This window comes from Thunnus albacares, chromosome 18 (assembly GCF_914725855.1).
Source record: "Thunnus albacares chromosome 18, fThuAlb1.1, whole genome shotgun sequence".
Taxonomy (NCBI): Eukaryota; Metazoa; Chordata; class Actinopteri; order Scombriformes; family Scombridae; genus Thunnus; species Thunnus albacares.
The window spans coordinates 21712113-21736229 of record NC_058123.1 but is presented as its reverse complement, the minus strand read 5'-3'; the positions used below and the strand labels follow the sequence as shown (position 1 = coordinate 21736229).

Below are 24117 nucleotides of genomic sequence, written 5' to 3'. Positions count from 1 at the left end.
GCCTCCCAGACTCACACCTGATTGTCATCCCATTGATTGAAACAGATGACTCTAATTTCCCCTTAATAAAAAAATACAATGATAATCCTAGAGGTTCACATACTTCTGCCACACACAAATATGTAACATTGGATCATTTTCCTCAATAAATAAAATTAATATAAGTTTTTTTGTCTCATTTGTTTAATTGATGTCTCTTTATCTAGTTTTAGGACACGCATGAAAATCTGATCATGTTTTAGGTCGTATGTATGCACAAAATAGAGCAAATTCTAAATTATTTTAAGTACCACTGTATATCCAAATATATAAACATTACAACTTATTTGCTCTGTTTTGTCTGAATTTTGATGTGAGCGATTTTAACTAAGAAAAAAAAATGCATACATCAACATACATACACTAACCACTTCTCCCAATACTTCTGCTTTCACGATACAGTGTTAAAATAAATGCTTTTATCACATATGCGCAATACAATCTGAATCTGTCACATTGATCCAATTTGCACGTCTGAGCTGCTGTCCCTGACAGTGAAGTTAAGATGTGTTAAGAACAACTCACTTAAAAGTTTTGCGCTAGACAAGTCTCAACGTAGAAGCTGGTAATTGACTCCTCATTCATAAATCTCCAGTGACCGTTTGTCACGTTTTGTGTTCGTGCATATTTGTGTGTCTGTTATTTCTTCCTTGATTGTTTTTTTAAATGCATAGTCACACCTATATTACTGTTGGTCGTTTTCTTGTCTTGTCATGTTTGCCAATTCATTGTGGTGATTCAGGCAAGACTAACACCTCAGAGAGAAAACGAGAGAGGCATTTCCTGTCAAACTGTCACCCAGACGGTGTGATGCTGAGAAAGAGCACAATCAGGAGGGAGAATGACAAAAACAGAATGATGGTTAGTTGGGGCAGACAGAGCGATATGTTGAATTTTAAACAGAGAGTTATATGTCAGCTATCCAAGCAATATAGAAAACAAATAAAGCCGCATAGAACCTGAAATGAAAAGACCACTGGACTGGAACCGATGGGAAGTCATACGAACAAAGGAAGAAAGGCCTGTCGGAAACAAAAAAACAGGTGTTCAGCCTGCGAGTCTAGGGAGGAATTCTGTCTTCAGCCTGCCCTAATATGTACACTATGAGATGGCTTTCTAATTGGACACAGGAGCCACTTTGAATGAAGCCATTATACCAAGTTCAATTGTATTTGTGAAGGTAATAAACTAAGATGAGAATGCAGATGGGAATATTACTGAGTGATAAGTAAACAAATTAAATTGCAGATAAAGACAAAAGAAAATTGTTCGGCTAAACTAATGTAAGTATAAAGAGACAATACAGTATGTTGCCATGACAGTAGAGTACCATATTACCACATTACAAAAAATATGGAAATTTTTAAAGGAAAAGGTCATAAAGGTTTACACTCCCTGAGGTGAGGAGCTCGCTTAAGGTTTGACTGTGAAATACTACACCACCTCTCTGGTTGATCAATGCAATTTCAAATCAAGGAAAAGCTCAGGCTTTTGAAGTAAAATAAGTATTTGACATCCCATAGGATGAGTAGAAACAAAACGCTTAAATCATGTGCTGTGAGGTTTTCTGAGGCTAGAATATAGACATTAACAGCAGAGGGCAGTATGTAACCTCAGAATAAGATGGTTTGAACACACTGTATCATAGATTTTCCTCTGGTGAAAGTTGTTTGTTACATCAGAATATTGCATCAAAAAAGTAGAGAGCAACAGCACCACTGTATAGAAAGAAACTTTCTGATTCAGATGGTTAAAAGTCCCTTTTCTTATATAAGCATTCAGGTGCCATTAAAATCTTTTCTGTACATGCATAACTGTTACCAGATCAAAAAAAAATAAATGTTTTGTTTTCGTGTGATCTAGTATGAAAGGATTTCAAACAGAGCCCAAATCAAACCTGGAATCGGGCTTTGATGGAGCTTTTTTAAAAGTTTTAGCAGTTCTGCCTCTTTTTTGTTTCTTCTCTCCTGCAGTCCAGATTTCCCTTTCTAAAGACATCAAAGTCCAAGAAAATAGTTGTGTAAATGTATGTGTGTGTATGTGTGTGTGTGTGTGTGTGTGTGTGTGTACAGCCGGACAACCCCTCCAGGCCAAAACGTAAGAAGCAAAGATCTAAAACTCTGAAGAATAAGGAACAGAAAATGTTAATCATAGTCTGGAGGCAGCATTGCTTCTGATAACTTTGGTCTCACGGGAACGGAGTGTATGTATGTAAGTGGAGGAAGGAAAATGTATGCCTCTGGAATAGCAATATCCTTTTCTTTTTCTTTTAAGTAGCCTAAACTATATGCGGTATTAATTCTGTGAAGTGCTCAGAATGTATTTGAAAACATTTGCCTATCAGGAGCAGAATGATACTGAGTTCATTTTTCTCCATAAGTATGTATTTCACTCTTGAAGAACAACACCTGCAAGTGAGAGTGATACCTTTTACTTACATAACTTGTCCTGTGGGAATAGAGTATATCCTTTGTTTTTCTCTTGAGCATTATTTCCACTTTTCTCGTAGAATCAACAGTCTGCTGCAGGATAGGAGATAGATCCGTGTATACTAAAACACAGGTGTACAAATAGACCCACAGCTACAGATGTTGGCAGGCATGCAGATATATCCACACACACGCCTGGAGGCATGCAGATGTACAGTATTTGCACATATAGTTCACAAACCAACCATGTCTTTTCTCTTTCTGTCTTTCCAGAATCAGAATCATTTTCCAAAACATGGTACAGCCTTTAGCCAATATTCAAAAAGGGCCTTGATATTAACATTACGCTCAGCTGATTTCTACTCACAGTGCAGTCATTGTGTACAGAATCATGCAAAGGCTCAGGGCAAAAATGCCAAGAAACATTAATAATTTGCAGCTTTTTTAAAGATCACTTTGCATTTGCTTTATTACATATTAAATATTATTCATAAATCTAAACCCAGGATGATGAAGCCACATGACAGGTGCCCTAGAGGCAAGACCAGCAGGACATCCATAAAATGCCTCACAATTACAAGAGTACGGTCTTGACCTGCTCTATGTGAAAAGTGCCTAAAGATGACTTTTGTTGTGATATGGCGCTATATAAATAAAAATTGATTGATAGATTGATTGAATTAAAATATTATGAAGCTCCTGATAATCAAGAAGACCTTGTTTATATTTCCCACATGAAGTTAATGCTACTTATTGTCCCTTGTTGTAAAGGGAAACAAAATGAGGAGCCTATTACAGCGTGAATCCTGCACTGCATTCTGGGTGAAAACATGGAGGAGTGTTTAATCAGAAAACAATTTGCCATGCAGCCTGAAACAGCGCGGTGTTACATACCACAGCAGCTGAGAATGCCTCTGATTATTACTCTGTTCATGCAATGGAATATTATAATTGAAAAACTACCCCTGGTGACACAAATATGTTACGTTCACTAAAATTGCACAGAAATAAGCCTAACAGCTCTCAAAAATACCCTCTGAAAGCAGTTTACAATAATTCTGAACCTGGACAACATGCACAAATAATGAAATGAAAAGAACTCTTGTCAGTTAATACCAATAAACACACAAACAGCTTTGCAAAGCAGCAATACTGTAACTAATCAGTCTTCTTGTGAGCATATATTGCATGTTTTTTTGTAATGTAAATATATCCCATTCAAAACCTCAGTAATGGTTTTCTCAGATACTGATTTGCAGCAGTAAATCGGCAGCTAAATGTCAGAGTCATTTGGCAGTCTTTGCCCTACAGTCAATAAAACACCATGAGATGCAAACATAAATAATCAGAATGTCTGTGAAGATGTTTACTGTTATCCATAAAAAGCTTTCTGAAATGCAATAGAAGTACATTATGAGGCAGTTTTTGCAGCCTTAAGGTGTGATAGAAAATGAACTGTAGTGCTGTTTGTGGAGTTGAACGTGGATGAAAGTTTTCCACAAAAATGGCCACAAAAGTTACCATGAGCAACTCATCTATTTTGAAGCATCAAACTTTCTGTTTTCTCCAGGGACTTTTTCAATTACAACTTATTACCAACGTCTCATTTAGAGAGGGTACTGTCTGGTACAGAATGCCAGCTGGTGGCTGATGAGAGGAAAGTATGAACAGTGTTTGTCTCAGTTAGATATCAAAACAGCTGCTTTAAACTTGTAGATCTTTTTTTTGAAGATATGCAATTAATCACAATTGGGAAGCTAATTTTGTTGGTGTGTGTGTGTCTGTGGGCACATATTAACAGTATGTTAAGTTTATGTGTTAGCCAGCTAAAATGTTGCACACTGATTACTACAGTTGTAATTTAGTGTGACTTTACTATTATGTACAGCAAAATTATTCAGTGTATGTTTTTTCTCTAGTTTTATGTGAAGACAATACAGTTTTTTTTCACATATTTTACATTGTATGTGGAAAGTATGTGAAAGTATTGTTGCACATATCATTAATTTCCAGACAGTATCAAATTCATTTTGTGGAGACTATAAACATCTGTTTTTACTTTTGGTAGTGTGACATTATTGTTGTATGGTGCACACCATTGACAATATCACGACTCTATGACAAGTAAAAGCACATACATATTGTCACAGTTCATGTGTTGGGTAACAGGGTTGAGGACCTGAATGCAGACACACAGACAAGTTTTGTTGAGTTTAAGGCACTTTACTGAGACAGAGGTCAAATAACTTGCTTACAGTTGAGCAACAGGTGGGCAGTAAGTCAGTACTGGCAAACAAGTCTGAAAGGACAGGTCACAGACTGGCAGCAGGTCATACCATGTGTAGCTGATAACAAAAAGGTGACTTGCAAAGGGTGGAAAACTCTGTGAAAGCATCTGCTAAAAAATGCAGGGGCAAGAAGAACTGAGAGGTTGTAAAGCTGAAGAGGGAGGCAGAGCAGGTGTCGCTATGACAGACATGGGTCCTGTTTTCCAGCCATTAAACCCAGGCTTAGACTACTTTCAATATGCATCTCCATTTAATTTCATTTTTTATCGAGGACATGTCGCGTCAGTGTCCTGAAAACTTGGTTTCAAAGCTTAAAGATCCCCCCCAGACATTTTTTAAGACATATAAAAGTACTCTGCGTTGATTAATAATTTGGGTCTGATATGGTTTTTCCTCATAAAAGTTCAACACCTTTCTTAAAAATCCTTAAAATGACACATACTCTCTCTCCTTCATGAAAAATTCAGAATCTACTAATATGCAAATATTATTAATTTCAAAAGTTTAACTGCTGGACATAAGATATCACCTGCTTCACTTCAAAGTCTGTTCTCAGTGTATGTGTACTGAAGGTTTCAAGTTTCCTTATAACACTGTGGTCCAGTATACAATACAAGCCGTATACTGGACACAGTTGGCTGCAAAATTGTTATGATGCCACAAATCATGCTCGTAGGCACTCACCTTAAACAGACATTTTCAATGGGCAGAAAGAAACTTTCCTCCTTGAACAGATGAAAGTGAAACAGCCTTCTAGTGTCAAGCTCTGCACACACATCATTCTGCACAGTGAAGCTCAAAAATCCAACTGAAGGATCAAGAAGAAAAACACATCTTTGACTGGAGGGGGACTTTGGGTATTTTGCAAAAACATTTAACATTCATGATTAAATAATCGACAACAAAAGGTAAAGGTTTGTGGGAAAAAAACATCCATCCTTAGCGTCCTGATGAAGCCAATCTGCTTTATCGGGACGGGATCATATATTATTGATGCTGGCCTGGCAAAATTCTGACAGGTACATGCAAGCACATGACATCTTTTTTCCACCTGAGCACTGCCACTTCATACCAGTGTGGCGAAAAATACGATCCCTCACGTTAAATAACCAGAACTGGTCTGACTTCAACAGAAAATGTTGTTTTCATGTACAGCAGGACCCTAAAGCTCACAGTAGAAGCTGATTGAGAAAATATGTTTCCAGGGCATTTGTTGCCTGGGTTAATGGAACCCGGCTGATTGTGTTCACTGTGATGAAGTACCTATCTCAATTACATTTCAGTCTCTTCAAGCTGATTTTCCTGCTGTTGAAATAAATGAAAGCCAGTGGCTGTCAGGGTAAACCCATTTATCAATCTTAAAAACCTGGGAGGAAAAAAAATGAAAGTGAGTTTTGAAACCCAGAAATCTCTGCACATGTGAAACATTTATTGATTGAGTGATATTGATGAATGACCTTATTAAACGGACTCATTTGGAATCATGGCAGCAAGATAAAGCGGGTAGGTTTCTGAACATAGTGTGATACAAACAGACAGGTGCACACAAACCTGCATACTGTAATTCTATGGTTTCTGTCATGTCTCATCATCATCTTTCTCCATCTTCTTCTTGCTTCCTATGACATCATAGGTGTGGGCCAGCAACTTCCTGCCTAATGAGCCAGCTCTGTCAGACCGCTGTCAGAGAGCATACTATCAAAAACATGGAGAGCCGCTGCTGCTGCAATACGCCAAGCAAGAGGCTGAGAAAAAGGTACAGCTAGTACACAAGTCAACACAAAGTACATTTCAAGCTTAATTTTACCTTCAGAACACTTATAACTCATAATTTACTTTTCCTCTGGTCTCAGTTTTGGATGTCCTACATTTTCCTGAATACCTTTCAACAATACCTCAAAGGATTTGTTGCACAGGAACAGAAAACATGTGCAGTTTATTGTTAATCTCAGGGATTTTAAGTATGTGCTAGAAATTACAATGAAATACAACTTTGATGAGCCAGTAATTATGGTTGTATGGTTGTATGGATTTTCTTAAATGATTAGGATTAAAATTAATACAGAAGCAGTGGCAAACATTTAGTCTTGGATTTCTCAGTAAATAGTCTGGAAAATACATCATGGGGAGATACACAACAAATCTGACATCCCAGGCTATAGAGGCCAAATATGGAAAATCAAACCATTATACATGGCTTAAAAGGCATGTTTGATTAAATGAAGTGCTTTTGAATTGCTGCATGGATTACCTCACTAAAAATTTGCATTTGATGATCATGAGCAATTTCATAAATGGTAATGGGAACACCAGTCGTTTTAGCTAACTGCGTGATAATGGCTTACAGTAATCATCCGGGGAATTCTCCAAAAATGTTTCTAAATATACGGTTTATGCATCAAAGAGACATCAGTGTTTTTCTTTCCATGGCTGCCCTCATTACTTCTCCCCTTATCCATCTACTTCCACCCCCATGTTTTTCTTTTACTTCATCTTTCTGTTCCCCCCCCCCCCCCATCAGCATCCTCTCCCTGTCTTTCGGTCAGTGAAGTGTGTGATTGGACAGCAGACATGCTCATTAGCATAATGCTTTGACATCCATCTTCAATCTGTGTGGACATTAGGAAAACCAACTTAATGTGTGTGTATGTGTGTGTGTGTTTTAGTGATTCTCCAGTCATGTGTCTAGAGCATCCGCAGCAGTAACCGTTTACGACGGGGACACATTAAGCATTAAGCATGTTGGCAAATGTCTTTATTAGTAAACAGACACTTGGTGGAAACAGTGAACAAACTCTCTGCAGGAGAATTAAACTTGATGGAGCCATGACTTTTTTTTTTTTTTTTTTTTTACATCACTCACAGGTTATATTCACAGCTAAAACCCCTCTTGAAACAGACTTCACTCGTGTTTATCCAGTGATAAGCCAGTCAAATGTGCTGCCAGTTTATCTTGTCCCAATGAGATTAACTGGCAGCACCTTATATCCTTCTCTTTCTCTCTTCCACCTGTGAGTCATCCTCAGAGTTTCAGTGCTAATTAACAGATTATTATATAACCTGAATAACAAAAACAATCATTTGATGTCGCTTTTTTCTCATGTTTCTTCCCATCTTTCTTGTTCTGGTGTGATCCAGTATGATGCACCTGGACTACATAAATAGAAAGCCAAGCCAGTACATTTTACCATTTCATTGGAATGATGTGCAAGAGGACAACCAAACATTTTTTTTGCAAAGAAACAGAAATATACTTCAATTTTTTTTTTTTTTAAATGTCATCCAAATTATTTAGTGATTGTTCAGATTGCTGACAAGGATGCATAATGTTGTCCTGATCAAATCAATGTAAAAATCAAACTTTTTCTACTTTGAATTTTCAAAGTTGATTAGCGACTTCATACATGAGGCTGAAATCCAATCCATCCTTCAGTCTTAAAAGGAGCATTTTTCCTACTTTTTTTTTTATCTAAAAGAAAAGTGATTCATTTCTCTTCAAGAATAGTGGGAGAATGGAATTGATGAAAAAATATGACGTTAACCATAATTCCCTTAAGTACAAAGACAGATGAGATATAAGGAGGAGAAGAAAGAAAAAAGAGAGTGTATAGACAGAAATAGAGACACAAAGTGAGAGAGAGAAAGAGATGTGCAGGTAAGAAGGAAAAGAGAAATCAGACAGTCACTGATTCATTCAGGGAACGAGCTGATACCTGTTCTACTGGGAGTGTGTGTGTGTCTGTGTGTGTGAGTGTGAGAGAGGTGATAACATTAAGGTTTTGAGAAAAGCAGAGTAGACACTTGAAACTCCTAGACTGCCACTCATGGGGGCTGACCTTTATAAAATCAGAGTAGAAGCAGATGTGTGTGTGAGCGTTTGAAAGCATGCCTTAAACTACTTGTTCTTGTCCGCTTGTGTGTGTGTGTGTGTGTGTGTCTGTCTGTCTCTCTTTTTGCTTCTGTCTATCTGACCCAAGGTTAGGACCATAAATTGGCACACTGCAGTGTTCAGAGGAGCTCGAATTGGGGTTCGGCTCCCAGGTGACACTCTTGACTTTGAAACAAAAACTTTCTAAGTTAATTGAATAAAACTCTTTGGGATTTGCAGTCTGTGAGGTTTCCGTTTTAGGACATCCTTCACTTCCTTCCTCCCTCTCTCTCTCTCTCTCTCTCTCTCTCTCTCTCTCTCTCTCTCTCTCCCTCTCTCTCTTCCGCCCACACTGCCTCCTCAATCTTCCCTCTCCATCCTGGTTCCCATTCACTTATTTTTCTATCTTCATTCTGCTTCTTTATAATCCTGTTAGAGGGGGAGTGCAGTGGAAAAGAAGTGTGAGTAGGGTTGAGAAGGAAGATTGAAGAAAGAAGGCTGAAAATCGTGACCAGAAAAAAAAGTGAGGAGGAAGAATATAGTTGAGGAGTAGGAAGTGTAAAATAAGTTGAAGTAATGGTTCATATCAATAATGGATAACAACTTAAAATGTTGCTCATAATGTTTCCACTAATACATTACAAATGCTTGTGGATGCACATGATGATGCATATTCAGAGTGTTACTGCATTAGGCACTGAGTAGAATCCTATACGGCTTGTACAGTTCATTAAGAGAACTGAACACTGCTAGATTAGTCCGTGTTTTCCTCCACAGTTATTAAACACCACAGTATTCCCTGTAGATCCCTTAATTATACACTAATGCCTTGCTGGACAAGGATGCCCTAACACTCTCTAGCTTGGTGTCTGATTACTGTTAATCAGGTGTAAGTAAAGACTTACCTTTAACCCTAGATTGCCAGCAAATAAACATAAACATAAAAAGAAAATTCTGTCGGCGTGGTGGAAGAATGGAATGCATGGAGGAAACTTTAGGTCAAACATGCAAAATCAACACACGGTTGAGTTGTGCTCCCAGGAATTACCAGCATATATAGTATATTTAAGGCTCTTCTGGCTTATGATGCCTCTGCTCATATGGAGCTATGCTAAAATTACATGTCCCAATAATAATGATGAAGCTGTAGTCACACCCTAACAGGTGCATAAAAAAGCAAAATATAAATGGTAAATAGCTGCATTCATATAGTGCTTTTATCCAAAGTGCATCACAATGTTTTTCTCTGCTGCTCACTCACCCATTCATACACACACTCACGGTGGCAAGCTATCATGCAACATGCTGGCACAACTGTTGGGAGCAATTTAGGGTTCATTATCTTGCCCAAGGACACTTCGACATGTGGACAGGAGGAGTCGGGGATTGAACTGCCAACCTTCTGATTAGTGAACGATCCAATCTACCTCCTGAGTCACAGCCAAGCACGGTCAAAAGAGGTCTAATGAGGCAAAATAATTAAACTCACCTGTGTGGGTTTACCATGGGTATGTTTAACTTGATGTACCTGTGCTCAGCCTTACACAACGGAAACTGGATAGTTAAGCAACCCCTTGACTTTGTTTTATGTTGTGTTGGGTGGAGGAATGATGGACGGGGTGCCTGCGGCATATTTCTGTGCTGCTGTTTATTGTCTCGGGCTTATCTGTCATGAATTGGCCAAGTTGCACAGTGAAATATATATTATATATATAATATATACATACTGAAATGAATTTACTGCATTTGTGTGGACAGCTGAGCTAAACAACCTACTTTGGGCCAATGATATGGCAAGGTTACACAGCTACCAGCAGCATTTACTGACTGAGAGGACACCTATGAGCCACTTTTAGCTCATTGTTTTTGGTTTTATGGCACATTTATTGTGTGGTTCAGTCTCTGCACAGTCAAGGTAAAATAACACATCTAGCTCTATTGCACTAGCTTCTATAACTACAGCTTCAATGAAAATTTTCCCACACAGCACTGTTTACAGAATTTGCCACTTGACTGGTGTCACTTTGTGAAGCTGGTGACATTTAACATGCAATGGCCTTGGGCTTATGGGAAATGGTGTTTGATAAAGCCTTTGAAAAAACAGAAAAGTGTGCCTAAACTGCGTGATAATAGAGATCCATAAGACTAATCTGTGTGGGAAGCGAGAAGATAAACTTGAAGCAAGTCCAAGTTTATAATTGTAAAAGATTTGAAAGTTCTGACGTGTTTGTTAGTTATAAGAAGTGCAGATAAACAAATCAACCATGCTAGAGACAAAGAGAACAAAGAACAACACGGAGATGCAACGGACAGTAATGAAAAGTTAAATAATATTCAGCTAAACATAAAGAAAATACTGTCAATGCTGGTATCAGTTGAACATAAAGTGAAATCTGTTGAAACTAAAGTTGAATCACTTGACAAGAAAAAGGGGATCTATTATCTCTGACGTGCACAATCAAGGCGTGCGTATTGATTAACAAGAAAAGAGAACTAATTCTTTGGAAAAACAGCTTGAGTACTTCAGAAAGAAAAAACAACATTCGAATCCTCAGTGTACGAGACAATTTAACGAGTATCTGGTCAGTCTGATATCGGTGGAATTAGGATTGAAAAAAACTTCAGTGGATTTTGGAACAGTGCCACAGCATTAGTGAAAGCCAAATATCCAAATGATAGTTCTGAAGTTATGGAACTACTGGACCAAAGTCAACATACTAAAGGCACAAGGTGACAAAGAAGTTAAGATCCAAGACCAGATGATCCACTTTGTTCAAGATCTGTCCCCTACATTGAGCAGAAGACGCAAGGATGATCTTCCAGTCAGACAAGAACTGGATAAATGTGGGATTAAATGTCAGCTACGCTATCTGGCAACCTCGTAGTATGGAAAGGGAGGCAGAAGTTGCAGTTTACAAATGCAGGAGAAGCCCAAATAAGTTTCTCAGGCAAGGACTCCAGCTCTTGTGCGTAATGGGGAAAGCGGGGAGCTGATAAGAAACTGACAGGACTGAAAAAACAGAAATATTGAATAAATATTACTTTATTGTACATCATACTGTTTAACCAGGTTAAATTGTAAGATTGGATTTCTTGTAATTTGCATTATTACAAATGTTGATGTGATATTTGAACAATGTTTTCCTATATCTGGAACAGAGCCTGGATGTTCTGGTTTCACTATTGTCCATTACAACACCTATAAAACACCTCACACGTCCAGTTTTACTTCCCTGCATGTTCAAAAACATTAGGAATGTGTCTCTCCTCTCAGGAGCGTGTGGTGGTGGAGAGTTCTGATTGGCTGGCAGTGGTTCCATACTGGGCAACGTGGCCCTATCAGTTGCTGCTGTTACCACGACGACATGTCCTCAGGATCAATGACCTGACCGCAGAGGAGAGGGAGGGTGAGTGTGTTTGTGAAGATTCCGACAGAGCGAGTGACTGAGAGAGCGATAAGGTAATTTAAAGGAGTTTAACATGGCTCGGTGGGGAGCCCGCAGGTTCAATTCCCACCCACGGCCCCTCGTGTGTGTCAGTGCATCATCGTCCATGTGCAGTCACAGCACAGTCAAGCTTCCCGGAGAATCAAACATTTCATTTAAGATACACCATAATCTTTCAGGTCATTGGGTGGAGTTTATGGTACTGAAATTCAGCTTCAAAACACAATGGAAAATGTAAAATAAATCAATATATTACATCTAAAAATGAATCAAATTAATCCAAATGTTTATCTAACTCACTCAATATTCTTTTTGGCTTTTTTTTTGCCTTTTATTTGACAGTCAGTGTAGACAGGAACAGGAAACACAGGGAGAGAGAGAGAGAGGGTTATTACATGCACCCTAATCTCCATTTTTTAAATGTTAATAATTGTTAATTGGTGAGCTAACTTTATGTGAAATTCATTAAATGGTTTATGGTTCATGGTGATTGCATGTAATTTTTTTCCCTTTAGGCCTCCCAATAATAGAGTTTATAAAACTTCATAAAAATCTTTAGTAATAGTTGAATCAGTTGTTTAATTAATGTAGTTCCCTTCTTTTCTAACATCATGGTGTTTAAATGACTCCGGCAGATGATGTTGTCAGAGAACAAATTCTCTTAAGATCGAAGGGATCAGATGAGATTACCCACCGTACCCCTTCAAGGACAAACATCGTAGCATCTATAAATTAACAGAAGGTTCATTTGGAGGAATTATGCTGCCATCTCCAAGCTGGTGGAGAAAGAGATGACAGTTCGGTCTGTTTAGATGATTGAGCTTGTGTAATATAAGTGTGAATTCAAAGGCACATAGATAAGAAATGATGGGCCATGTCGTCTGAGGCACTGAACACTGAACATGGGAGAAGCATCAGAATAACAAATCAAAATCATCTCCTGCAGTCAGCTGATTTGATGCTCAGAGTCACATCAAACTGTTTATTGTTTTATGCCTGTAGTTTTTCTGCAGCCATTAGAACAACAGGTGGATGCGGTGATGCTAGTGTCTGACGTAGGGATGTTAATAATTATTCACTGAATCACCAACGAGACTTTGATCAATCAGTTAATCAGTCTGTTAATGGACAGAGCTGATCCAACATTTTACCATTTGTTACTAGCTATACTGAAAAATGATGTGCCAGTAGAAAAGCACAAGAGAAGTCTATATGTATATATGCCCCGCATGTTATGCTCTAAAATAAAACAAATATTAAATAAAATAAATAAAAATTAAATACAATGAAGCATACAATAAAGAACTATGTTTAATCTGAATTTTGTTTGGCGATTTGTTAACTTATGACAACTTCAAGTGATTATTTTGTTTGCACGATTTTATTTGATTTATGACTGAAATTATTGTCTTGTGTTTATTTAATTTATAATTCAAATAACCAGTATAGTACTCTATCTATTGAGTATATAGTACTATGTCTAATACCCAATTCATTTGGATTGTGCTGCAAAAATATCACATATCAGGTGTGATTTAATAAAAAAACATGCATTTTATACTTCATAAACTTTTAGTAATTATTAATCATGGCTGTTGATCGTTATTTTCTGATGCTTTCTGTCAGTGCAGGCTTGATTGTAAGAGAGATAATTGTATGTATATTCATGTAACCATGCACTTTGTTTTTTGTCTTTCAGATCTGTCTCAGTATAATCTTTTAAATTCACAGCTTATTTGGTTATATGTTCTCAATTTTCAGGCACTATTTTTCCATTTTTAGTCTTACATGGCCTCTCTAGCTCCGCCCCCTCACGTCATTCAGAATAAAACATGCTCAAACAATTCATTCTCTTACCCACCTTCCTCATGTTTGCTCACTTTATTCCCTCTCCCCTGCCCGTCTCTGTGTTTATCAGGTCTGGCTGACATTATGAAGCAACTGCTGACCAAGTATGACAATCTGTTTGAAGTCTCATTTCCCTACTCGATGGGCTGGCACGGTAAGTCAAAAAAGTGGGAGAGTGGGAGGGTTAAAAAGGGGGTGAAAAAAAGCTTTGGTATAAATGTGATAACCTGTTTGAAGTCTCTTCTGTGGAGCGACAGAAGGGGGCGAAGCACAGATGGTAGAAAAGATTAAAGATAATTTGAGTCTAAATACATGACAATCTGTGGATGGATTGGTGGATTGGAACACAAGGTTATTGCGACAAACTGGTGGCTGTTCACATATCAGGCCAGCCATGAGCTAATTCACTTTGTGGGTGTGATATATGAACAAGCTCCACTGACAGTCAGTAGTCTGAAGGCAAGTGAGCTCATCTGTAGTGTGATCTGCACAATGAAATATGTGTCTTTTCAGTCAGGATTTTAAAGACTTCTACTGTTGTATCGCATTAAACAAGAATGATGAGCGATAAAGGAAAGGAGACAAGCATTAAAACGCTGTCACATTTTACCCAAAGTTCTTGCGACAGCCCAACACCCCGCAGACTTTTAATAAACTGAACTTCCACCTCCACTTCTCCATATGTCTCATATCCTGGCAACTATTCTGTTTCTCACTCTACAAGCAACAGAAAAGATGCCACATCTCACCTTTATCTTTACACCCTCCTCACTCCATGTCTTCACACAGTATCCTTACTTAAAAAAAGAACATAAGTTCTCAACACATCCTCCTCCATTCTTGTGTTTGCAGGCTACAAATTAGTCAGTGTGCTCTTCTTTTCTCTCAGATATAATTTCACATAAGCTCATATCATGCAGCACCATATGAATATCCATTAGCTTGTCTAATGTCACAGGAAAGATGAACCGTATGTAAGTTAAGGCACAGCGTGTGTTCCCTACTCTTGTTGCATTCCAGTCATCTCTGCAGTAAAACTCCAAGCTTTGATGTCCCCCACTTATTACCACTTCAATGGACACTCAGTGTCAGACACATCAGCATATTTAATGTTTTTTTCTTTTACGTCACCAGGGAGAAAAACATGGGTTCTCACAGCTAAAGAGCACTCGTGGTGTAATTCCAAGCTTTTACCATCAGTTAAAGTAGCATGGGGTGACAGAAAACTGTATTATCTTGTCTGTTTAACAGCATGACAGGAAGGGCCTTCCATGATGACAAGAGAAAAGTGTCTTCATTTGGATGTTTAAATGAGAAAGCAGTGGAGCATTTTTTAGAAAAGCTACACTGACTGAACAGGCACCAGGAAATTATAGGATATTAAATTTGTACTATGTAACAGCAGTACTTAAAGGCACTGAAAACTTTCTTAATTAACGTCTTGTTGTGAGTGATTTGCTCCTGCAGTACATAAACTCTGTCAAAGAACAGAGGCAGCTTTTCTAATTTCACATTTGAGATTTCTAGCTGTGCTTTTCTCACTGGTTTGTACGGATGGGACTCAGTCAGAAAAGATGATGTCATGTACCTCCGTGCACTAAACCACACCCACACAGTCCTAATGAGTTTTGGAGCATAAATAACAATAAAATAAAATGTTTTTTTTATTATTCTTTTCTTTGCTTTTTTTGCTTATTAATTCATGAATTTTTGATGTTGTTCAGAAACAGTAAACATTTTAAATAGTCAGGGGCTTTAAACTCTAAAATGACTTTGTACTTTAACACATGAATGCAATTTAATTGCTAAAACCTGCATTAACAGATTATTTAGCCACTTGGGTGTAGCACAACAAGCTGTAATTATAACAATGAAAGACAGCACACACTGGGCTGCATTAGCATTCTTGTGGAGTTGTGTTTCTTTCCACTCTTTTTAGCTCTATTAGGGAAATATCTGTGGTGAGACTCTGATGGTGAGAGTGAAACAGAACAATAAAGTTGCGACCATAAAACCAAAACAATGAGTTTAAAGACAGTAAAACACATCAGGGTCAGTTGATGATTGTCTGTGGCTTTGTTAGGGTGTCTCCTCTCACTTAATACAAGATCTATTATTAACAAAAAACATTGATTAGAGCAGTGTTAAGAAAACCCAGTGGTTTGAATTGCTTATTTTTCGAAGAATGAGAGTTTCCCTAAAAATTTCCCAATTTAGTTTGAATTTAATTTATTTGTCTGTTTCTGCCTTCAAGGTGTTGTTTGGACTTTGTTTTTCTACAGATAACTCATATCCCCAGAGAAAATTTGACTAATGCGAGGATGTTTTTCCTTTGTCTGATGAATTTCACTCAACCTCTGGTGTTAAAAGAAAAAAAGTTGTGACCATGTTGTTTGAGCTTGAGAAACAAATGTATCACTAGAAAAGCACTATCACATATTTTTAGCTTTACAGTAAATTAATCTTAATTGTTAAAGATGAAAAAGTTTATTCCAAGAGATTTTTTTTTTTTCAACCTTATCATGCTTATACACACACATCTGTGCTGTATGCCACCAAATCATTCTTTCTAATGCGTCTCTGTCTCCATGGGTGTTAACAGTCCTGTATCAAGTGAACGATCATCTCTCCAAAGAGCAAGAATTCACATCAGTCACATACACTGGCTTTTAGTGCTTCAAAGACATAATAGCTTATCTTGAAAGATTCTTATACAGTGATTGTAGTGGGACTGTAGTGTCAGCATTTTCCTTTGAACCCACAACATTTAAAAGAAAATCTGATCTTAAAGGGCATCACTTGAGTGAAGATAAGTCATTGAGGGAGTGAGAGGGAGGTTAATTGCAGGCAATAATTTCCGTGACTGACTTTTTATTTTAGCATTGTAAGTAAAAAATACCTTTACAGTAGGCCGGTTTTGTGCTGTATGTTCATCTATATTATACAGAAGTTTCCCATCCTGAACATTTTACTAAATTTTATTGTCTGTCTGGGGTCTGGATCCTGCACCTGTTTTCTGCACCTGTTAGAGGAAATGAGAGAACAAGTAACAACAGAAAAGGCAAGAGACTGACACCTCTGCAGCGAGCGCCAAATTACCGTATTATTTTGATAGAACATGCAGAGTGATAAATACATTTGCATAGATTTCAGACGAGAAAATCCCCAAATTAATCTATTTTGAAAGAACTTGCATCCCAACAGTCATGATGTGGGTATGAATCGTATTCCAAACACAGCCAGGCCTGCTGCGAAAGAGCAGTTTGCACAAATGTACAAAAGTATAAGCTTTGTAGAGGTGTTAACCGTCTAGACAGCTGTTCCTCTTGTGAATCAGAAGCTCAACTCAGTGCTTTGGTTGATATTTATCTGTAGTGAAACAAACAATGAGGGGAAAAGCCTGTTGTGAGCGACTGTCAGAGGGACACCTTGCAGTGGGTACAACCTGGAATGAAGGTTAGCAGAGTGCAGCGATGCGATGAGTGATGTGTGACAGAAAGGAGAGCGGTGTCATCACGGCTGAGCGCTCAGAGTGATCTGTGTGCAAGATAAAGGTTACAGGTTCAATCCCTGCAGCCGCTTCATCCTGCTGAGTTGTTTTAGAGAGAAGAAATCTCACCACTCACTGGCTGTACATCATTCTGAATAAGTATGACAGGTAAATGTCTGAAATGAAAAATTCAAAAGTGAGTCAGATATGGGAATAAAAAACTACAGCATGGATGTAGATGCACTTTTAAGACAACTTGTATACAGAAAGTGCCAGTTTCTCTGACAGAAATTAATTTCTGTAGTCAGGTAGGTAGAGCTTAGTTTTGAATGAACTGAACTTAAGTTGGTAAGTTTAACATGAGATGAATGCCATCTGTCAGCAGAGACACTATATCAACAAACCCCAATGAGCACCACCTGCAAGACAAATACTGATTAACAGGAGAAACCTGCTCAATAGTTATGATGAAAAAAGTCGAGACAATGAAAATCAGCGAGGAACATTTCACTGTTGGTGCCCAGATTTGTTTTCAAAAACAGGTTGCTATTGTCCTTGTGAACAAGTTCTTTTTTCCCCCCTCCAATTCTATAATTCTGAATTATGGATTGTCTGTGATCTGTTTCATCTTGCATGAGCAGCCTCAGGCCAATGACTTGTGCATATGGACCTTATTAGCCAGACTAACAATGAGAGTGAAATTAATCTTTAATTTGGTCCACAGCTAGGTTGTCAGGAAGTAACTAATTTAACCATGTTAAATGTTTCAGAGAGCCAATTTCTAAAGGCCTCAGATCTATTTCAGAGACAGTAGCTCTGTGTCTTGGGTGAACAGTTATCACCTAGGTCCCTGACATGCTGCTGTCAGTCTGTTGGCCAGAACTTTTTTTTTTTCTTTTCAGGAGGATGCTCAGAGTAAGGCAGCCCACTATTAAGGGACAGATGACAGACTCCCACCCAAACTGTAGTGTGGAGAAAAGGATGAAAGGACACAATCATCATCTCAGTCTCTTCTTTAAAAAAAAAAAAAAAAAACTGTCAGATATCAAATCTTTGAAGTGAAGTCTCAGCAACAGTTGATTGTGGCGACGGCTCTTACATGGTTTGGCTTTAATCTTGTAGTCTGTTTTATTTCTTACTGTAGATGAAGATTAAAGCTCATGTTACAGTGATGTGTTGAAGGTTATAAGCACATAGTCAGAAGGTTCACCTATTCACATTACAATCTCTTTCAAGTTATTAAGTCTAGTAATGAACTTTGAAGCTGTGTTTACCTTGAAAAAACCATGCCAGCAAGATAAATACATTTCCAAGAGTTTTAAGTAAGAAATCTGTTGAAATGAGTACTAGAACTTTGAAATTAGTCCTTTATCTCCTCCAACATTAGGATTACGTAATTGAAAAATAAACAAACAAACAAATTTGTTGCACTGGAAAGAACTGACTGCCAACTACCACCAAAAAATGGGGTAATATTAAACACATGCCTGTTTCACACTTCTTTCCTCTTCTTTGAGTTTTCAGAGTACATCTACCTACCTAATTATCTGTGAAATATTACAGTTTGGTTTATTAGCACCTTCCTATTTCTGGTTAGTCAAAACAGTGAAGACAGCAGTGAAGTGAGAGGAAGGTGTCATGAGAGTGAGAGATGAAGATGAGGATGCCGTAAGAAAAGAGACAGAGAGAAAGCTGCAAAGTCAATATTGGTTTGTTTTTCGAGAGTTCAAATATTATGAACTTAAGTATCAAGTGTTTACTCAAATAACACATACATATGTGGAAAATTGTGGAATTACATTTTCATTTTTAAGTTTACATTATCATTTTAATATAGTCCCCTATAGGCTTCCATAGTTTTCCATTGTTCTTTTTGATAGAATTCCAACTGTTGTTATAATTGGAGGTAGACGAACTTACGAGTCCCAAAATAATGGTGTTATTTTAACCTTATCAAGAGGGATTAAGGCCAAAGAGACTGCTGTGATTATAATGGATGTGCTCTCAGTGAGCTAGCTAGCACACTGTGTCTGTCACACATACTGCACACTCTGACAGCCCTAATTTTGGAAAATTCTTATTCACATACACACACACAAACACACACACACACCTGGCTCACATAATGACTTGTGTTATCTCCCCATCTGTGTTTGTGCTTTATTTGAACTCATTTAGAAACAGCCAGCTTTTATTTAGGGCAAGGCTTATTAGTGGCAGCGTGGAGAGGGAGAAGTTGGTTGGATGGTGTTGAAGTCACCTGGGAAATCATGGATTAGATAAAGCTACCCGCTTATTCCCTCAGGAGGAAAACACACAACACATTAAAAACAGTATTAAGAGGCTGGATGAAGGAGGAGGACACAGAGAGAAGCAGGCATGTAGGGACACAGAAAGGGCTACACACTTAAAGATCCCCATGAGACATATTTATAAAAATCCTCTGCTTGGAATAATGAATTGTGTCTGGCATGTTTTTTTCCACAAAAAAAGTTTGGTTACCTTGTTAAAAATCCTTAAAACAACATCTTCTCCTTCTACCTCATTAGTACATATACAATATTTACCACACAGACGTATACCCCACTCCCCTATCCAGTAATATCTGCAACTTCGTTAATTTTAAAATACGCACACACTCATACGCTTGCACACATGCAGAGCTAACACACTCAAAGACAATTTAAAACTGGGTAATTGTCTACTAATAGGAGCATCCGTCTCTATTCATTCCTTATCTGGACTCTTCACTCTTCTCTTTGTTCTTCCTTATTCATTTCCCAACCATTAGTTTCCTTTATGTCACCCTCCTGTCGTCTCTGTCTGTGTCTGATCAGCCCCTATTGTCAGGAGCTGTCTCCAAGGATCTTTTTTTATTCTTATTTCTTTTTTGTTTTTGTAAGAGAGTTGTGTTTCTACTTCCCTGATCACCTCATTACCTCCCACTAAGATCAGAAAGCAACACAGGTAACAAAGAAGGTAATTAAATATTAAATACAGTCACAAATCACTGGAAATGTATCTTTGTTGATGCCTCTCTTTTGAGAACCAGATACAGTGATTTACAGACATGTGCCATAATGCAATTTTTCATGCTGTTATGTACACATTTTGTCAACTTGCACATACAGACAGTAACAAATGAAAGGAAACACCTGAATAACATTAAACATGATAAATGCAAATGCTTTCATACATGGCAAAAGTAGCACTGAATGGACCAGATCTCAACACCTATGTGAGATTTTGGTACATTTCCACTCATTGTTTGCCCTGCTGCTGCTGCTACTGGGTATTATCACAATGTTTTCTCAAATGGCTTTATATTCTGTACAACATACAATGCCCTCTATCCTTAGACCTTTGATTTCCAAAAGAAGAAAGTACACAAAAACAAACACAAAAAAATGTACAGGGAACAAGAGGTATAGCATTGAACATTTTTTCAGAAATCTTGTTTTTCTCCTCTCAGGATGATGTTGTGAAAATCTGTAAAAGAAATTTGAACAGTTCTCCCTTTGGCTGTTTATCAAATTTTCACAAACAAACTAAACCCCACAAACAGTCCAAGCTCTTTAACCAAACCACTGAAGCCTAAACTGTTGCTGTCATTACGTTAAGTTTAATATGGTGCATTAATTTAGAATGGCAAACAAACACCTGCATCAGTGGTGTCTGGCTATTCTATCTGGTTACTAGACATCAATGGACACCTGCCAGCTAATCAAAACAAAATGGGTTTTTTTTCAGCGACTGTGATATAAAACAAACAATATGAAAGAATAGACCCGCTGTGCCTCCTCACAAAAAACACATTATCATGATAAAATATCTATTTCATTACACTTGTATGATTATTGCTCTATTGCCCGCAAAGTCAACACTGGCTGCTTCTTTAATTTACCTTGTTAGCTAACTGATGGGGGGCTGTCTAGTCTACAGCTTAAAGGACTTAATGAGCAGAGGGCCTTGTTCATGCTGCGTAGATGGCAGAGAGATAAATGGGCTTGTTGTGTCCTGGCTATGAATATTCTTAATTAGCCTTTAGTGCTTGATTGTGCTATCATTCTATTTATGTGTGTGTAGAGAGAAAATAAAGAACATCCTGCTATGTGTAGGATTGGACAAAAGCACCTGCTGAAATGAATGCCATAGTAATACACAAATACATCTTTGATTTCAAGGATTCTTAAACGCCTCCTCAAGGCTGTAGAGCTCTCAACTTATCAAGAGGATCAACCAGCCATCAGTGTAAATAAATCCTCTGATTGATCTCTGTTTAACTATGAGTAAAACCAGTCCTGTGTTCCCAGACTAATTTCCCCATCTTTTTATTCAGGAGCCCCTACTGGCCCCCATTTAAAGGAAGACAACTCCCACTGGCAGCTGCATGCTCACTACTACCCTCCTCTGCTGCGATCAGCAACAGTGAAAAAGTTTATGGTGGGTTATGAGATGCTTGCTCAGGAGCAGAGAGACCTCACCCCTGAACAGGTGAATAATATAACATGCACATGTCTAAACCCAATTTAGCCTGAGTTTAACATGTAGGGTCTGGCAACTTACTGTAGATACTAAAATATTTTCACAGTGTAATTGTACTATTCTTTTCATACTGATGACTGTTTGTTTGGCACATTTAGCCTGCATCAAGTTAATGTTTTTTTTCCAGAGCTTCTTATTAAGTGGGCAGGGATAGATTAACAGTGGTAAACTGATCATAAAGTAGTTGGATAGATTAAACTTGTGAGCTGTTAAAACTGTATAAAAGCTTGGCATTGCTGTGTTCCTGTATTTTTAGGCTGCTGAGAAGCTACGGAATCTACCAGAAGAACACCATACAAACAGACAGAACCAGTAGAAAGGGAGAGGAAGAGAAAAGGAAGATGAAGGAAATTGAAAGTGAAACTGACCTGTGATGGCTGGAATGAAGGGGGAGAATATGTACCCAGGAGCCCGGCACCAAAATGTACTTTTTGTAAAGGCATTGTTGATGCATTGCTTTTGTTTTGAGGAATAAGTGTTAAAATGAAATTTAAACTTGATGATATAAATATTTTACTCTTCACTGAAACTGTTAGCTCCTGACAATGAAAACATCCAACTGCCACATAATTATTTGAACAGTGCCTTTGTCAACACATGGATTAAATATATTCTTACCTACTCAATATACAGTATATGCTTATTTATATATTTTTTAATACATTTGTCTGTATGCCTAGCAGGCACTGGGCTCCTTCCAGTAATTATGAAATGGACTTCAAACTAATTGTGACATGAATCCCTTCCCCCCCATGTTTTCGGGAGATAATGAGAGAACATTATTATTTTCTTCCTCGCTGTCCCTTCTGGTGAATTTAAACAATTTTTGTTTGTTGTTCTGTTATGTTTGAAAGCTTTCAAGCACCGAACGTCTCTGCCAACAATGCAATGAGTTATTTGTGATTCAAATGGCTGTCTTTGTTTCTTGTAAAGGTTTCCTTATGGGATGTAATTCTTGAATCAGTTAACTATTTGACAGCTTACAGCCACGAAGGTGTAAGAAACAGGGCGATGCTCCATTTTATGTAGAAAATATATGATTAAACAGATGCCATTTCTCCAGTTTATATTAATAGATAAATAGATAAATAAAAGTATTTTGCTGAATTAACCCCAAATTGACTTTATGGTATTCCAACAGTCTTTTTGAACATGAATACCGCCTGTTTCAAATGCTTGAAACATATCGATAACAAAGTTGGAACATGTCTAGATTAGTAAGACAACATATGCCCAAAATAGGTAGTGACATGGGTGGTTGATTATTGAATGAGGGAGTGATTTGGGACAAAGAGTTTGGATGTTTCAGCACCTTGGACAGAGACAATCTGGGATTGGTTACAAAACCATGGAAAGAGACACATCACAGTGGCTAAGTTTGGATGTTTCAGGACCATGGAGAGAGACAGAGAGAATATGTGCATTCAGGATCAACATGAAAAAATAGATTCACAGAAGTGTATCTTACCACACCGTGTATCTTAATACTTACACTCCCATATATACAGTGAAAGGATTATTGTTTGCTGTAATTGTTTTCCTTGTCCACACTGGCCGCAAAGAGATCCCTCCTAAAGCAATTTCAATGTGAGTGATGAGTGACAAAATCTACACTCCTCGCTCTGTGTAAAACAGTTCAGATGAAACTTATAGGAGCCTTTAGTAGCTATGTCTTTTAAGTACAAAAGTACCCCTATGTGCTTCAACAGACCTTGTTTGGTGGTCCTGAAAAAAAGGTGGACAGTAGACCTGTGCAACACCGAACCACCACCAACAAACTTCAGACGCAGTATTATTCTGTTAAGTTTTAACAGACCAATATGGATGTCACATTACATGTGGTAATTGCATTCGTTCCTCATGAGTGTAAACATGCATGAATGAAGGGAAATTTAATGAGTCCTCTGTTGTCACTAAGAAAGACTGTAAAGGGATCACTGAGAGCCCTCATCCTGGCATAATAATGTACTCACTAGAGAGGGGGTGGGACAAACATCCAGTGAGCTAAAGGATTCATTTGGACTATGATACTTATCATATATCCATGATAATCTCCAACTGTATTATGTTAAAAACTACAAGTGAAAACTGGTTTAACATTTACTTGGTGTGATTGCAAATGCAAATATAAATGGAAAGTTAACTCTTGTCATGTGAAATAAGG

General features: G+C 37.8%; 1 protein-coding gene across 3 annotated transcripts in view; it reads left to right on the top strand.

Annotated features, from left to right (window-relative positions):
* Nucleotides 1-23064, top strand: part of galt (galactose-1-phosphate uridylyltransferase) — a 35152-nt gene extending 12088 nt beyond the window's left edge. For 2 of the 3 annotated variants that reach the window (XM_044332928.1, XM_044332931.1), the window contains 5 exons: nt 6390-6512; nt 11899-12031; nt 13989-14072; nt 21748-21902; nt 22210-23064. In XM_044332928.1, coding sequence (XP_044188863.1) covers nt 6390-6512; nt 11899-12031; nt 13989-14072; nt 21748-21902; nt 22210-22269 — 555 coding nt within the window. In that variant the 3' untranslated portion in view covers nt 22270-23064. Of the gene's footprint in view, nt 1-6389; nt 6513-11898; nt 12032-13988; nt 14073-18310; nt 18860-21747; nt 21903-22209 lie in introns of those variants that run through there. The other variant, XM_044332930.1, reaches the window with a different exon arrangement.
* Nucleotides 23065-24117: the final 1053 nt, after the last annotated feature.